This window comes from Ranitomeya imitator, chromosome 2, assembly GCF_032444005.1.
Source record: "Ranitomeya imitator isolate aRanImi1 chromosome 2, aRanImi1.pri, whole genome shotgun sequence".
NCBI classification, from domain to species: domain Eukaryota; kingdom Metazoa; phylum Chordata; class Amphibia; order Anura; family Dendrobatidae; genus Ranitomeya; species Ranitomeya imitator.
The window spans coordinates 270,887,454-270,905,253 of NC_091283.1; the positions used below are offsets into that span (position 1 = coordinate 270,887,454).

The 17,800-nt window shown below is 52.8% G+C and overlaps 2 protein-coding genes across 5 annotated transcripts; one reads left to right on the forward strand and one right to left on the reverse strand.

Annotated features, from left to right (window-relative positions):
* Nucleotides 1–7,117: 7,117 nt before the first annotated feature.
* On the reverse strand, nucleotides 7,118–10,710 carry LOC138663101 (zinc finger protein 82 homolog). Of its 4 annotated transcripts, none has more exons than XR_011318119.1 (5): nucleotides 10,314–10,710; nucleotides 10,084–10,242; nucleotides 8,968–9,033; nucleotides 8,008–8,490; nucleotides 7,118–7,240 (listed from the first exon to the last, which is right to left on the reverse strand). XR_011318119.1 is itself a non-coding variant. In XM_069749196.1 (5 exons), the coding sequence occupies exons 1-5, from the start codon at nucleotides 10,531–10,533 to the stop codon at nucleotides 8,132–8,134; spliced, it is 774 nt and encodes a 257-aa protein (XP_069605297.1). In that variant the 5' UTR covers nucleotides 10,534–10,710; the 3' UTR covers nucleotides 7,118–8,131. The 4 variants fall into 4 exon arrangements, 3 of the variants coding, with proteins under 3 accessions (XP_069605297.1, XP_069605296.1, XP_069605298.1); XM_069749196.1 differs by adding an exon at nucleotides 10,054–10,083 and having other exon boundaries at nucleotides 7,118–8,490; nucleotides 10,144–10,242; XM_069749195.1 differs by having other exon boundaries at nucleotides 7,118–8,490; nucleotides 10,314–10,709.
* A 3,866-nt stretch (nucleotides 10,711–14,576) lies between these two features.
* Nucleotides 14,577–16,791, forward strand: LOC138667384 (E3 ubiquitin-protein ligase TRIM39-like). The gene has a single exon (XM_069755613.1). The coding sequence runs from the start codon at nucleotides 14,949–14,951 to the stop codon at nucleotides 15,726–15,728; it is 780 nt and encodes a 259-aa protein (XP_069611714.1). The 5' UTR covers nucleotides 14,577–14,948; the 3' UTR covers nucleotides 15,729–16,791.
* Nucleotides 16,792–17,800: the final 1,009 nt, after the last annotated feature.

Sequence of the window (17,800 nt, forward strand, 5' to 3'; positions counted from 1 at the left end):
CCGTGTGTGAGGGGGATTGTACTGAGGGGACATCATACCGTGTGTGAGGAGGATTGTACTGAGGGGACATCATACCGTGTGTGAGGAGGATTGTACTGAGGGGACATCATACCATATGTGAGGGGGATTGTACTGAGGGGACATCACACCGTGTGTGAGGGATTGTACTGATGGGACATCATACCGTGTGTGAGGGGGATGGTACTGAGGGGACATCACACCGTGTGTGAGGTATTGTACTGAGGGGACATCATACCGTGTGTGAGGGGGATTGTACTGAGGGGACATCATACCGTGTGTGAGGGGGATTGTACTGAGGGGACATCATACCGTGTGTGAGGGGGATTGTACTGAGGGGACATCATACCGTGTGTGAGGGGGATTGTACTGAGGGGACATCATACCGTGTGTGAGGGGGATTGTACTGAGGGGACATCATACCGTGTGTGAGGAGGATTGTACTGAGGGGACATCATACCGTGTGTGAAGGGGATTGTACTGAGGGGACATCATACCGTGTGTGAGGGGGATGGTACTGAGGGGACATCATACCGTGTGTGAGGGGGATGGTACTGAGGGGACATCATACCGTGTGTGAGGGGGATGGTACTGAGGGGACATCATACCGTGTGTGGGGGGATTGTACTGAGGGGACATCATACCGTGTGTGAGGGGGATTGTACTGAGGGGACATCATACCGTGTGTGAGGGATTGTACTGAGGGGACATCATACCGTGTGTGAGGGGGATTGTACTGAGGGGACATCATACCGTGTGTGAGGGGGATTGTACTGAGGGGACATCATACCGTGTGTGAGGGGGATTGTACTGAGGGGACATCATACCGTGTGTGAGGGGGATTGTACTGAGGGGACATCATACCGTGTGTGAGGGGGATTGTACTGAGGGGACATCATACCGTGTGTGAGGGGGATTGTACTGAGGGGACATCATACCGTGTGTGAGGGGGATTGTACTGAGGGGACATCATACCGTGTGTGAGGGGGATGGTACTGAGGGGACATCATACCGTGTGTGAAGGGGATTGTACTGAGGGGACATCATACCGTGAGGATTGTACTGAGGGGACATCATACCATGTGTGAGGGGGATTGTACTGAGGGGACATCATACCGTGTGTGAGGGGGATGGTACTGAGGGGACATCATACCGTATGTGAGGGATTGTACTGAGGGGACATCATACCGTATGTGAGGGATTGTACTGAGGGGACATCATACCGTGTGTGAGGGGGATTGTACTGAGGGGACATCATACCGTGTGTGAGGATTGTACTGAGGGGACATCATACCGTGTGTGAGGGGGATTGTACTGAGGGGACATCATACCGTGTGTGAGGGGGATTGTACTGAGGGGACATCATACCGTGTGTGAGGGGGATGGTACTGAGGGGACATCATACCGTGTGTGAGGGATTGTACTGAGGGGATATCATACCGTGTGTGAGGGGGATTGTACTGAGGGGACATCATACCGTGTGTGAGGGGGATGGTACTGAGGGGACATCATACCGTATGTGAGGGATTGTACTGAGGGGACATCATACCGTATGTGAGGGATTGTACTGAGGGGACATCATACCGTGTGTGAGGGGGATTGTACTGAGGGGACATCATACCGTGTGTGAGGATTGTACTGAGGGGACATCATACCGTGTGTGAGGGGGATTGTACTGAGGGGACATCATACCGTGTGTGAGGGGGATTGTACTGAGGGGACATCATACCGTGTGTGAGGGGGATGGTACTGAGGGGACATCATACCGTGTGTGAGGGATTGTACTGAGGGGATATCATACCGTGTGTGAGGGGGATTGTACTGAGGGGACATCATACCGTGTGTGAGGAGGATTGTACTGAGGGGACATCATACCGTGTGTGAGGGGGATTGTACTGAGGGGACATCATACCGTGTGTGAGGGGGATTGTACTGAGGGGACATCATACCGTGTGTGAGGAGGATTGTACTGAGGGGACATCATACCGTGTGTGAGGGGGATTGTACTGAGGGGACATCATACCGTGTGTGAGGGGGATTGTACTGAGGGGACATCATACCGTGTGTGAGGGGGATTGTACTGAGGGGACATGATACCGTGTGTGAGGGATTGTACTGAGGGGACATCATACCGTGTGTGAGGGGGATTGTACTGAGGGGACATCATACCGTGTGTGAGGGGGATTGTACGGAGGGGACATCATACCGTGCGTGAGGGGGATTGTACTGAGGGGACATCATACCGTGCGTGAGGAGGATTGTACTGAGGGGACATCATACCGTGTGTGAGGGGGATTGTACTGAGGGGACATCATACCGTGTGTGAGGGGGATTGTACTGAGGGGACATCATACCGTGTGTGAGGGGGATGGTACTGAGGGGACATCATACCGTGTGTGAGGGATTGTACTGAGGGGACATCATACCGTGTGTGAGGGGGATTGTACTGAGGGGACATCATACCGTGCGTGAGGAGGATTGTACTGAGGGGACATCATACCGTGCGTGAGGGGGATTGTACTGAGGGGACATCATACCGTGCGTGAGGGGGATTGTACTGAGGGGACATCATACCGTGTGTGAGGAGGATTGTACTGAGGGGACATCATACCGTGTGTGAGGGGGATTGTACTGAGGGGACATCATACCGTGTGTGAGGGGGATTGTACTGAGGGGACATCATACCGTGTGTGAGGGGGATGGTACTGAGGGGACATCATACCGTGTGTGAGGGATTGTACTGAGGGGACATCATACCGTGTGTGAGGGGGATTGTACTGAGGGAACATCATACCGTGTGTGAGGAGGATTGTACTGAGGGGACATCGTATCGTGTGTGAGGGGGATTGTACTGAGGGGACATCATACCGTGTGTGAGGGGGATTGTACTGAGGGGACATCATACCGTGTGTGAGGGGGATTGTACTGAGGGGACATCATACCGTGTGTGAGGGGGATTGTACTGAGGGGACATCATACCGTGTGTGAGGGGGATTGTACTGAGGGGACATCATACCGTGTGTGAGGGGGATGGTACTGAGGGGACATCATACCGTATGTGAGGGATTGTACTGAGGGGACATCATACCGTATGTGAGGGATTGTACTGAGGGGACATCATACCGTGTGTGAGGGGGATTGTACTGAGGGGACATCATACCGTGTGTGAGGGGGATTGTACTGAGGGGACATCATACTGTGTGTGAGGGATTGTACTGAGGGGACATCATACTGGGTGTGGGGGGGATTGTACTATGGGGACTGTTGTGAATTCTGCTCTTGGGCTTCCTCCGCTGGTTGTTGATGGTAATGCAGTTATTCCTGAGCAGCAGTCTTGGACAGGTGTTTCTGCTAATTGCAATTCTGACTGGGGTATTTAGCTGTGCAGGACTCATTGGTCCTTGCCAGTAGTCAATGTTCCTTTGGAAGTGTTGGTCCTCTGCCTGGCCCTTCTGCTTGCTGCCATCTCAGCAAAGTTAAGTGTTTGCTTCTTTTTTTTAGACACACTGCTGTGTGTTTATTTTCTGTGCTGATCTTGTTTCTATTTTGTTCCTGCTAGACTGTGCCTGATGTTTTTCTCAGTCTAGTTGGATTCGCTGGAGTCGCAGATATACCCTCCACATCTTTAGTTAGGTGGTGGAGTTTTTGTATTTTTCTGCTGTGGATATTTTGTAGTGTTTTATGCTGACCGCATAGTATCCTGTACTATCCTTTCCTATCTAGGTAGAAGTGGCCTCCTTTGCTTATCCCTGTTTTCTGTCTGCGTGTGTCTCTTCCTCTCCTACTCACAGTCATTATTTGTAGGGGGCTACCTATCCTTTGGGGGTCTACTCTGAGGCAAGAGAGTTTTCCTATTTCCATCTTTAGGGATATTTAGTTTTCCGGCTGTGTCGAGGTGTCTAGGTCTGGTTAGGCACACCCCACGGCTACTTTTAGTTGCGGTGATAGGATCAGGGTTTGCGGTCAGTAAAGTTACCACTGCTCCAGCGAAGGTCATTTCATGCTGCTCCAAGGCCACCTGATCATAACAGGGGACATCATACTGTGTGTGATGGGGATTGTACTGAGGGGACATCATACTGTGTGTGGGGGGATTGTACTGAGGGGACATCATACTGTGTGTGAGGAGGATTGTACTGAGGAGGATTGTACAGAGGGGACATCATACTGTGTGTGAGGGGAATTGTACTAACGGGACATCATACTGTGTGTGAGGGGGATTGTACTGAGGAGACATCATACCGTGTGTGGGGGGATTGTATTGTGAGGACATCATACTGTGTGTGAGGGGGATTGTACTGAGGAGACATCATACCGTGTGTGGGGGGATTGTATTGTGGGGACATCATACCGTGTGTGAGGGGGATTGTACTGAGGGGACCTCATACCGTGTGTGAGGGGGATTGTACTGAGGGGACATCATACCGTGTGTGAGGGGGATTGTACTGAGGGGACATCATACCGTGTGTGAGGGGGATTGTACTGAGGGGACATCATACCGTGTGTGAGGGGGATTGTACTGAGGGGACATCATACCGTGTGTGAGGGGGATTGTACTGAGGGGACATCATACTGTGTGTGAGGGGGATTGTACTGAGGAGACATCATACCGTGTGTGGGGGGATTGTATTGTGAGGACATCATACTGTGTGTGAGGGGGATTGTACTGAGGAGACATCATACCGTGTGTGGGGGGATTGTATTGTGGGGACATCATACCGTGTGTGAGGGGGATTGTACTGAGGGGACCTCATACCGTGTGTGAGGGGGATTGTACTGAGGGGACATCATACCGTGTGTGAGGGGGATTGTACTGAGGGGACATCATACCGTGTGTGAGGGGGATTGTACCGAGGGGACATCATACCGTGTGTGAGGGGGATTGTACCGAGGGGACATCATACCGTGTGTGAGGGGGATTGTACCGAGGGGACATCATACCGTGTGTGAGGGGGATTGTACCGAGGGGACATCATACCGTGTGTGAGGGGGATTGTACCGAGGGGACATCATACCGTGTGTGAGGGGGATTGTACTGAGGGGACATCATACCGTGTGTGAGGGGGATTGTACTGAGGGGACATCATACCGTGTGTGAGGGGGATTGTACTGAGGGGACATCATACTGTGTGTGAGGGGGATTGTACTGTGGGGGACATAGATACTGTGTGTGAGGGGGATTGCACTGTGGGGACATCATACTGTGTGTGAGGGAGATTGCACTGTGGGGACATCATACCGTGTGAGGGGGATTGCACTGTGGGGGACATAGATACTTTGTGTGGGAATCGTGGTAGCAGGAAAACATGTGCAATAATAATAATAATAATAATAATAATTTTATTTATATAGCGCCAACATATTCCGCAGCGCTTTACAAATTATAGAGGGGACTTGTACAGACAATAAACATTACAGCATAACAGAAATACAGTTCAAAACAGATACCAGGAGGAGTGAGGGCCCTGCTCGCAAGCTTACAAACTATGGGGAAAAGGGGAGACACGAGAGGTGGATGGTAACAATTGCTTTAGTTATTCGGACCAGCTATAGTGTAAGGCTCAGGTGTTCATGTAAAGCTGCATGAACCAGTTACCTGCCTAAGTATGTAGCAGTACAGACACAGAGGGCTAATACTGCATAAAGTGTATGAGAACATGATGCGAGGAACCTTTTTTTTTTTATTATAAATAGGCCACACAGGGATCGTTAGGTTAATGCATTGAGGCGGTAGGCCAGTCTGAACAAATGAGTTTTTAGGGCACGCTTAAAACTGTGGGGATTGGGGATTAATCGTATTAACCTAGGTAGTGCATTCCAAAGAATCGGCGCAGCACGTGTAAAGTCTTGGAGACGGGAGTGGGAGGTTCTGATTATTGAGGATGCTAACCTGAGGTCATTAGCGGAGCGGAGGGCACGGGTAGGGTGGTAGACTGATACCAGGGAGGAGATGTAGGGTGGTGCTGAGCCATGGAGTGCTTTGTGGATGAGGGTAGTAGTTTTGTACTGGATTCTGGAGTGGATGGGTAGCCAGTGTAATGACTGGCACAGGGTAGAGGCATCGGTGTAACGGTTGGTGAGGAATATGATCCTGGCTGCAGCATTCAGGACAGATTGGAGCGGGGAGAGTTTTGCAAGAGGGAGACCGATTAGTAGAGAGTTACAATAGTCCAGACGAGAATGAATAAGTGAAACAGTCAGAGTTTTTGCAGAGTCGAAATTAAGAAAAGGGCGAATTCTAGAAATGTTTTTGAGATGCAGGTAAGAAGAGCGAGCCAGTGATCGGATGTAGGGGGTGAATGAAAGGTCAGAATCAAGGATGACCCCAAGGCAGCGGGCATGTTGCTTTGGAGTAATGGTGGAACCGCACACGGAGATGGCAATGTCAGGCAAAGGTAGGTTAGTAGAGGGAGAGAACACGAGGAGTTCAGTTTTTGACAGGTTTAGTTTCAGATAGAGGGAGGACATGATGTTAGAGACAGCGGTAAGACAATCACTGGTGTTTTCTAAAAAGGTCGGTGTGATATCGGGAGCAGAAGTGTATAGAGTGCAAGAACATTATGCAGTGAAGGCCATGAAATGGAAATCATAGTGGGTGAGAACACTAAGGGGCTTCAGTAGGGTGTAATAAGTGCCCAGCACCCGTCTCTCTCAGCGTCTTTAGAAGTTGCTAGGTCTGGTCTGTGACTGCGCCCATGTGCTGTGATAGCACTTTTGGGGTCCTGTGATTTCTGACTCCCCAGCTCAGGAACATTATTACTCTGCACGGACACTGGTATCATGTGCGGGGGCACTGGTCATAGCGGTAATATTAGTAACAGACCCCAGATGGGAAACATGACAGAGCCGGCGTGGGCCTGTGTGCTGTCAAATCCCCAGGCTGAAATTCAGCCCCAGTCCAGCCCCGTCTGGAAGTATATCATCGACCACATTGGGTACAGCGGTTGTGTGGGGGTCCGCTCAGTAACTCCCTGTTACCCAGGAAGAGCTGGTCCCGTGAGGAGTCACTGCACCCACTCAGAATTCTCACGGCAGTGCATACACTGCACAGATGCCATCACAGATGGCGCCCCCTACAGAACAAACATATGCTCAAGTGCAGGGTTTTGTGCATTTTTATAACTTTCTACAAGATAAGGAATAAAAAAATTCATATGATAATTTTTAAAAAATCCCTCCTGTAGCCTCCGCCCTCGGTTAGTGTTCCCATTAGAGTTACTTCCTGCAAAAAAAAAAAAAAAAAAAGGATAAATAGAAAATAAGATCCTGGATGGAGAAGCGAAGATGAAAGCTGCGGCCAGGAGAGGAGTCGAGGGCTGCAGCCAGGAGCAAAGAGTTGCGACGAGGAGGGAAAAGCTGTGGCCAAGACCCGAGAGCTGTGTTCAGGAGAGAAGAACTGCGGCCAGGATAGGAGCAGATGGCCGTGTTCTGGAGAGATGATCTGCGGGCAGGAGAGGAGCCGAGGACTGTGTTCGTGAGAGAAGAGCTGCGGCCAGGAGAGGAGCCGAGGACTGTGTTCAGGAGAGAAGAGCTGCGGCCAGGAGAGGAGCCAAGGGCTGTGTTCAGGAGAGAAGAGCTTCAGCCAGGAGAGGAGCCAAGGGCTGTGTTCAGGAGAGAAGAGCTTCAGCCAGGAGAGGAGCTGAGGACTGTGTTCAGGAGAGAAGAGCTTCAGCCAGGAGAGGAGCCGAGGACTGTGTTCAGGAGAGAAGAGCTTCAGCCAGGAGAGGAGCTGAGGACTGTGTTCAGGAGAGAAGAGCTGCGGCCAGGAGAGGAGCCGAGGACTGTGTTCAGGAGAGAAGAGCTTCTGCCAGGAGAGGAGCCGAGGACTGTGTTCAGGAGAGAAGAGCTTCAGCCAGGAGAGGAGCCGAGGACTGTGTTAAGAAGAGAAGAGCTGCGGCCAGGAGAGGAGGTGAGGGCTGTGGCCAGAAGAGGAGCCGAGGGCTGTGGACAGGAGAGAATCAGGACACCCCTAGAGCAGGGGTCATCTACCAAATGTACAGAAGTGTCCCCTCCATCCGTTAGGGTTCAGCAGTCACAGCGTTTAGCAGGCCACCCGCTGACAGCCGATCCCACGTGATCACTTCCTCCCAGCATGCCATGGGGCAGGTGGCGCTCAGCAGCCATGTTTTCTTTTCCGGTGTGCTCTCAGGCCGGCGGCGGTCTGGAAGGCTCTCCCGCACTCCTCGCACTGGTGCAGCGTCTTGTCCAGGTGCTGCGCCTGGTGACTTTCCAGATCGGTTTCTGTGGTGCAGCAGGTTCCGCAGATCTCGCAGCAGAGCATTACCTCCATGTGACGCTCTGCAGGTGGCGGGGCTGGTCCCAGCTCGCGGTTACAGTTCAGCTTTTCTTTCCGCCTTATTCTTTTTGTCGTCTTCCTTGTGACCGTGGAAACATCAGGGAGCGCAAGAGTCATGGAGGCTTTGTCCTCCCCCGCCGCTGCGACGCCGCCGCAGTCTGCACCATGGTCCGTACCTGACAAACAAGGACCGCGACATCATCAGTATCCTGCAGCTCGAGGGGCGACAGGAGCAGCCATGGCAGACGCACAATTAAAGGGGTTGTCCCACAAACAAAACTACATTTTAATCAGCAAATCCTCAAAAATTCAGCAGTTCATCAATTGGATGTTTTGAGCATTTTTTTTAAACAGTCTTTGCTGTATCCCATGTATCCCGCTGGCCATGTAGAGATGCTGCAGGGTCGTGTACACCGCTTCTGGCGAGGGGGAGTCATAAGTGACCACAGTATTATAGGTGACACGGGCGGGGCACCCTCCAGCTGATCGCCAGGAGCGGAGTACGCGACCATGAGCTGCAGCATCTGCCGGGGCACAGCGCACAGGGAAGGTCAGCAGCAGCTTCATCGCCACAAAAAACACCAGTGAAGGAACTTCTTAGATTACCATCATCTATTGAATGGTCCCACTAACATTCTGCACAGATGACTTACCTGAGACTCGCGAGTCCTCGCTCTTCGCACTGACGCTCGCCTCTTCTATTTTTATGCTCTCATTTTCTAGATTAAAAGAAAAAAGGACACAAATAATAGAACATCACAGATGAAACTCCAGGAGGGTAGCAGAGTATTAATGCTACACAAACACTCTCTACACCCGAGCGCTCTCTGCTCTCGTACCAGACACCTGCGTGCTCTCCGCTCTCATACCTGAGACCAGCGTGCTCTCCGCTTTCGTACCAGACACCCGAGCGCTCTCTGCTCTCGTACTAGACACCCGCGTGTTCTCTGCTCTCGTACTAGACACCCACGTGTTCTCCGCTCTCGTACCTGACACCCGTGTGCTCTCCTATCTCGTACCTGACACCAGCGTGCTCTCCGCTCTCGTACCAGACACCCGAGCGCTCTCTGCTCTCCTACTAGACACCCGAGCGCTCTCTGCTCTCGTACCTGACACCCGTGTGCTCTCTGCTCTCGTACCTGACACCCGTGTGCTCTCTGCTCTCGTACCTGACACCCGTGTGCTCTCCGCTCTCATACCTGACACCCGAGCGCTCTCTGCTCTCGTACCTGACACCCGAGCGCTCTCTGCTCTCGTACCTGACACCCGTGTGCTCTCTGCTCTCGTACCTGACACCCGTGTGCTCTCTGCTCTCGTACCTGACACCCGTGTGCTCTCCGCTCTCATACCTGACACCCGAGCGCTCTCTGCTCTCGTACCTGACACCCGTGTGCTCTCTGCTCTCGTACCTGACACCCGAGCGCTCTCTGCTCTCGTACCTGACACTCGTGTGCTCTCTGCTCTCGTACCTGACAACTGCGTGCTCTCCGCTCTCATACCTGAGACCTGCGTGCTCTCCGCTCTCATACCTGACACCCGTGTGCTCTCCTATCTCGTACCTGACACCAGCGTGCTCTCCGCTCTCGTACCAGACACCCGAGCGCTCTCTGCTCTCGTACCTGACACCCGAGCGCTCTCTGCTCTCGTACTAGACACCCGCGTGTTCTCTGCTCTCGTACTAGACACCCACGTGTTCTCCGCTCTCGTACCTGACACCAGCGTGCTCTCCGCTCTCGTACCTGACACCAGCGTGCTCTCCGCTCTCGTACCTGACACCAGCGTGCTCTCCGCTCTCGTACCAGACACCCGAGCGCTCTCTGCTCTCGTACTAGACACCTGCGTGTTCTCCGCTCTCGTACCCGACACCTGTGTGCTCTCCTTCCCGTTGACTCTGACACCTTCTGTTGTAATTTTCTGTCCCTGACAACCTGTGGGTAATAGGACAGTGACATGAGTAGCCAATCAGCGGCCGTCCCTGGAGCAGCGGCAGTCTCCTTACCTCTCCGGAGGTGGGGCAGGACGGTGGCCAACTTGATGGGGCGCCCGCTCCGGGGAAGTGTGGAGATGGTGTTGAAGGCCTTCCACTTGTAGATGATCTTCCTCACAGTGGAGTGGTGCAGCTCACACATCTTACTGATGGTTTTGTAGCCTTTCCCAGCTTCGTGAGCCTCCACCACCCTCCTCCGCACATCCTCCGAGAAGTCCTTGGACCGGGGCATGATTCCCGGCTGCACCGAGAAGAGCAGCACCGGCGGCGTCACCGCCGCTACACTGAGTCCACGGCTCGAAGACTCAGAGCGGCGACTAGACGATCAAAGCTCAGCAGTCATGTGACGTGCGCATAACGCGCTGCGAACCCAACTGTGAAGCTAAGCAGTCACATGACCGGCGTACACAGGCTCAGAAAAGATTCACCAATCAGTGTCGTTTACGTCACCGGACTGTCAGCCAATAGACGGGAACCATAACCAGAGCGCTAGTTGGTGTGTCTCACACACTGCAGCAATGTCCTCAGCTCGGCGGCCATCTTATTGTAGCCGCGCCACAGACTGGGCTTTGTCTGTTGCTATGGAAGCAAGGGTGCGCACAGAGCTAGAACCGCAGGGTGCGCGCAGAGCTAGAACCGCAGGGTGCGCGCAGAGACAGAACCGCAGGGTGCGCGCAGAGACAGAACCGCAGGGTGCGCGCAGAGACAGAACCGCAGGGTGCGCGCAGAGCTAGAACCGCAGGGTGCGCGCAGAGACAGGACCGCAGGGTGCGCGCAGAGCTAGAACCGCAGGGTGCGCGCAGAGACAGGACCGCAGGGTGCGCGCAGAGACAGAACCGAAGGGTGCGCGCAGAGACAGAACCGAAGGGTGCGCGCAGAGACAGAACCGCAGGGTGCGCGCAGAGACAGAACCGCAGGGTGCGCGCAGAGACAGAACCGCAGGGTGCGCGCAGAGACAGAACCGCAGGGTGTGCGCAGAGACAGGACCGCAGGGTGCGCGCAGAGACAGGACCGCAGGGTGCGCTCAGAGACAGGACCGCAGGGTGCGCGCAGAGACAGAACCGCAGGGTGCGCGCAGAGACAGAACCGCAGAGCGCGCAGAGACAGAACCGCAGGGTGCGCGCAGAGACAGAACCGCAGGGTGCGCGCAGAGACAGAACCGCAGGGTGCATAGAGACAGAACCGCAGGGTGCGCACAGAGACAGAACCGCAGGGTGCGCACAGAGACAGAACCGCAGGGTGCGCACAGAGACAGAACCGCAGGGTGCGCACAGAGACAGAACCGCAGGGTGCGCACAGAGACAGAACCGCAGGGTGCGCACAGAGACAGACCGCAGGGTGCGCACAGAGACAGAACCGCAGAGCGCGCAGAGACAGAACCGCAGGGTGCGCGCAGAGACAGAACCGCAGGGTGCGCGCAGAGACAGAACCGCAGGGTGCGCGCAGAGACAGAACCGCAGGGTGCATGCAGAGACAGAACTGCAGGGTGCATAGAGACAGAACCGCAGGGTGCGCACAGAGACAGAACCGCAGGGTGCGCAAAGAGATAGAACCGAAGGGTGCGCACAGAGACAGACCGCAGGGTGCGCACAGAGACAGAACCGCAGGGTGCGTAGAGACAGAACCGCAGGGTGCGCACAGAGACAGAACCGCAGGGTGCGCACAGAGACAGAACCGCAGGGTGCGTACAGAGACAGAATGCAGGGTGCGCAAAGAGACAGAACCGCAGAGTGCGCAGAGACAGAACCGCAGGGTGCGCACAGAGACAGACCGCAGGGTGCGTACAGAGACAGAACCGCAGGGTGCGCACAGAGAGAACCGCAGGGTGCGCAAAGAGACAGAACCGCAAAGTGCGCACAGAGACAGAACCGCAGGGTGCGTACAGAGACAGAACAGCAGGGAGCGTACAGAGACAGAACCGCAGAGTTTGCACAGAGATAGATAGAACCGCAGGGTGCTTACAGAGACAGAACCACATGGTGCGTACAGAGACAGAACGGCAGAGTGCGTACAGACAGAACCGCAGGGTGCGCGCACAGAGACAGAACCGCAGGGTGCGCACAGAGACAGAACCGCAGGGTGCATACAGAGACAGAACCGCAGGGTGCGTACAGAGACAGAACCGCAGGGTGCGTACAGAGACAGAACCGCAGGGTGCACAAAGAGACAGAACCGCAGGGTGCGTACAGAGACAGAACCGCAGGGTGCGTACAGAGACAGAACCGCAGGGTGCGTACAGAGACAGAACCGCAGGGTGCGTACAGAGACAGAACCGCAGGGTGCGCAAAGAGACAGAACCGCAGGGTGCGCAAAGAGACAGAACCGCAGGGTGCGCACAGGGACAGAACCGCAGGGTGCGCACAGGGACAGAACCGCAGGGTGCGCACAGAGACAGAACCGCAGGGTGCGCACAGAGACAGAACCGCAGGGTGCGCACAGAGACAGAACCGCAGGGTGCGCACAGAGATAGAACCGCAGAGTGCGCACAGAGATAGAACCGCAGAGTGCGCACAGAGACAGAACCGCAGAGTGCGCAAAGAGATAGAACCGCAGGGTGCGCACAGAGACAGAACCGCAGAGTGCGCACAGAGACAGAACCGCAGGGTGCGTACATAGGAGGTCACTCACAATGTGCGGGGGCTTCTCATCCATGGAGGGGGTCACTCACAATGTGTGGGGGCTTCTCATCCATGGAGGGGATCACTCACAATGTGCGGGGGCTTCTCATCCATGGAGGTGGTCACTCACAATGTGTGGGGGCTGCTCATTCATGGAGGGGATCACTCACAATGTGTGGGGGCTTCTCATCCATGGAGGTGGTCACTCACAATGTGTGGGGGCTTCTCATTTATGGAGGGGATCACTCACAATGTGTGGGGGCTTCTCATCCATGGAGGGGGTCACTCACAATGTGCTGGGGCTTCTCATCCATGTAGGGGATCACTCACAATGTGCGGGGGCTTCTCATCCATGGAGGGGATCACTCACAATGTGCAGGGGCTTCTCATCCATGGAGGGGTCACTCACAATGTGCTGGGGCTTCTCATCCATGGAGGGGATCACTCACAATGTGCGGAGGCTTCTCATCCATGGAGGGGGTCACTCACAATGTGTGGGGGCTTCTCATCCATGGAGGGGGTCACTCACATTGTGTTATGGCTTCTCATCCATGGAGGGGTCACTCACAATGTGCGGGAGATTCTCATCCATGGAGGGGGATCACTCACAATGTGTGGGGGCTTCTCATCCATGGAGGGGTCACTCACAATGTGCTGGGGCTTGTCATCCATGGAGGGGATCACTCACAATGTGCGGAGGCTTCTCATCCATGGAGGGGGTCACTCACAATGTGTGGGGGCTTCTCATCCATGGAGGGGGTCACTCACATTGTGTTATGGCTTCTCATCCATGGAGGGGGTCATTCACAATGTGTGGGGGCTTCTCATCCATGGAGGGGGTCATTCACAATGTGTGGGGGCTTCTCATCCATGGAGGGGTCACTCACAATGTGTGGATATTCTCATCCATGGAGGGGTCACTCACAATGTGTGGATATTCTCATCCATGGAGGGGATCACTCACAATGTGCATGGGCTTCTCATCCATGGAGAGGATCACTCACAATGTGTGGGGGCTTCTCATCCATGGAGGGGTCACTCACAATGTGTGGATATTCTCATCCATGGAGGGGTCACTCACAATGTGTGGATATTCTCATCCATGGAGAGGATCACTCACAATGTGCATGGGCTTCTCATCCATGGAGGGGATCACTCACAATATGCTGGGGCTTCTCATCCATGGAGGGGATCACTCACAGTGTGTTGGGGCTTCTCATCCATGGAGGGGGTCACTCACAATGTGTGGGGGCTTCTCATCCATGGAGGGGATCACTCAATGTGCGGGGGCTTCTCATTCATGGAGTGGATCACTCACAATGTGCTGGGGCTTCTCATCCATGGAGGGGATCACTCACAATGTGTGGGGGCTTCTCATCCATGGAGGGGATCACTCACAATATGCTGGGGCTTCTCATCCATGGAGGGGTCACTCACAGTGTGTTGGGGCTTCTCATGCATGGAGGTGTCACTCACAGTTTTGGGGCTCACTCACTCATTAGTTCTTGCGCTATAGTTGGACTGTACATCAGGATTAGAACAGTCATTCTGAGATGAATCTTTGAAGTAAATACACCAGGCTCATCAGGTCTAGGAGCTATACAATTATGTATATAGACTGGTGAAATCTGCTTTCATTCGCTTCTGAAGCCATCGTGTCAGTAGTGCAAGAGCTAAAGGAGAGAAAAAGAGAAGTGTGCTACATAACGGATATGACAGCGGACGGACATTTTTACCCGTTACCAGGTCTAGTGAGGCGCGGTGCCATATCACGGGGTCTTCTCTTACAGAATGTTAGGTCCTGGCACACCAGCTGCTCAACCGGCATGAGCCAAGGACAAGCATGTGGTTCTTTTCTTGCCTCGTGCAGCCGGCCTGACCTCATCCTGAACTACAAGATCTTCCTGTCCTGTAAGGACCAAGCCCACTATTTTTTGCAATGTCCCTTTAAATCTGTCGGTATTTGACAATGGATGAGGAAGTTTCAGACTGAGGAAGCCGCTGACTTTACTTTCTCTTTCCGATAACAATGGTGTCCGCTGATCTGAGAGACGTGCTGAGCTGCTCCATCTGCCAGAACATGTACACAGACCCCATCACCCTGAGCTGCGGACACAACTTCTGCCGGGACTGCATCAATCACAAACTGGATTCACAAAAGTCCAAAGTTTACTTCTGTCCTGACTGCGGAGCAGAGTTCAGAGATCGCTCCAAGCTCTGCAAGAAGATAGTCCTGGCCAAAGTAATAGATTGTCTCCCGTCTCTTCCAGAAGAGCAGTCTCCGCAACATGTCTTCTCAGAACCCACTATCAACCTGGATCACAGGACATGCTCAGTCCACAACAAGATCCTGGAATATTACTGCTTGGATGATTCCACCGGTGTCTGCATTAGCTGCTTTGTAGCTGGACACCACCAAGGACACAACGTGAATTTCCTGCTTGAAGCCTTGGAAATGAAGAAGCAAAAGCTGGAAAAAGTTCTGATGGCGAGAGAGAAAGCCAACAGAGAAATTCAACATCTCGCGCAATGCAGAATAGGGGTGGAAGACAAAGCGGCAGAGATGGAAAAGAGAGTTAACTCCTTGTTCCGAGAACTCAGGAAGAAGCTGAATCACTTAGAAATGACAGCTCTGGAGGTTATCTCCAAGCAAGAGAAGAAGGTCCTTCAAAGAATCGAGGACCTGATCAACCACCTCCAAGTCAAGAGGCAAGAATTGTCCAGGAAGATCCGCGACATTGAAGAGATGTGCAAGACGAGTGATCATCTGACCGTCCTACACAAGGACTTCTTACGTGACTTAGGATAAGGAAACGTTGAGGACTGGGCCCCTGATGAGGTCTACAACATCAAGGACATTGACGACCATCAGATCTCTTTTTTTCTACAAACGGGTTTATCGGACATCAGCGCAGGCACAAACGTGTGGATCCATATGCTGAAACCTGTAGACTTCCTACTGGATGTGGACACAGTCTCTAACAACGTCACTATGTCCAGGGACCAGAGAGCAATTCAACTCTGGTATAAACAACACAATCGTCCTGAAATGGCCGAGAGATTTGACTATTTTCAAGCTCTAAGCAGTAGAGTCTTCTCGTCAGGACGACATTACTGGGTGGTGGAAATCGGCAAGTCAGGAAATCTGGGGATTGGAGTGTTATCCCAGTATAGACAGGAAAGGATATGTGTACATCGGGGAGAACGAGAAGTCCTGGTGCCTCAAATACGTGTCTTACCAGTGGTACGTGGAACATGACAGAAAAGCCACTCTGCTTCCCGACAAGGTCTCCTCCAATAGAATAGGGATCTATCTGGATTACGATGCCGGCCAGCTCTCCTATGATCTCACTGATCCCATCAGGTACTTGACTACCTTGAAGGCCACCTTCACTGAGCCCCTGCACGCTGCCTTTATGGTAATGGTGGAAGGATGTTTCAAAATTTAAGTGACTAGTTCTTACAAAGTAATGAGCACTTCAGACAGTCGCTTCTAAAACGCGGGCCCCCAGGTGAGGAATTGGGCCCCCTGGTTGAGTTACATTCCCCCATTGAAATCTGTGGGCTGCGTACATAATATAGGTAAGCACTTTCCACTCCACCAGCACAAAGAACAAGGGGTTACCACAAGGGCGCCACTGAGACAAAGAGCAAAATGATGGCGTAATGACCAGATTACCGCAATTCTGAAAAGGGTTCCTACATAATCTCTTCATTTATGCTATAATGTATTGAAAAAAAATAACTACTGCATCATTTGTTGTTTTTTTACGCCATTGTTCTGTTCTAAAGACCAGTCTACCTTACTGTTCCAGAAATTCCAACTTCTCCTGGTAAAGCCGTGTTTTATTAATTTGGAGGTCACTTAGGGTCATTGTCTGCTGAAAGGTGAATTCCTCTTTATCTTCAACTTTTGTTGTAAAATTGACTGATATTTGTTCTGTCCATAATCCCCTCCCCGTTGTCTAAAGCACCAGTTGTAGCTGCCGAAAACCAATGCTGCTCCCACCATGCCTCACTGTGGGGATGGTGATCTTCTGGTGCTGACCAGTGTCCACTTTGCACCTTTCGGAAGTAATGTTCCCCCTCGGTTTCAGCAGACAGAACACGTTTCCTGCTTCTGGCCAACTTGATGGAGGTTTTGGCAGAGGTAAGGCTTCCATCTTGACCGTGACCCCATAAGCAGGACATATGAAGAATAGGGGAGGTTGTGGTCAGATGCAGGACACAGCAAGTACCGGCCAGAAATCCCTGCAGCTCCTTTAATGTTGCTGTTGACCTCCAGCCCCGATCTTCTCGTCTTTTCATCAATTTCTGAAAGACGTCCAGCTCTGGGTAAGATCACTGTGGTGCCAAATTTCAGCCCCTTGCTGACAACGTCCTCACAACGTCCATGGTAGAGCTAATGTCTGGAAATGTTTAAGCACCTTATCCTGACAGCTTTCCACAATGAGATCCTTTTGCTGTGTTGTCAGCTGTTTACGGTCAGGAAAATCCTAGAGCAGCGACACTTTCTCTGGAGTTAATCAGCCGCTGTAAATGATGGCGGCCGAGCACTGACTTATGTAACATGGGGGAAACGTGATCGGCTGATTCTGGGCTCAACCACAGCCCTTATTATATGAGGGTGCACACACTTATGCAACCACAATAGTGTAGTTTTATTTTCCCTGCAAAATGTCATTTTATGAAGGGTGTGTAGACTTTATATCCTTTGTAAATGTGTTGGTCACTATTGTTCACGACCTCTCAGGTTAAGTTCCTACGATGAGATTTTGAGGGAGTCGTGATCGAAATGTGTGCATGCGCCGACGGAGGCAGCCTTTTTCCCGGAGTCTCCTGTATTGAAACCATGGAAGTGCTGGGGGTCCGGGCTTTTAC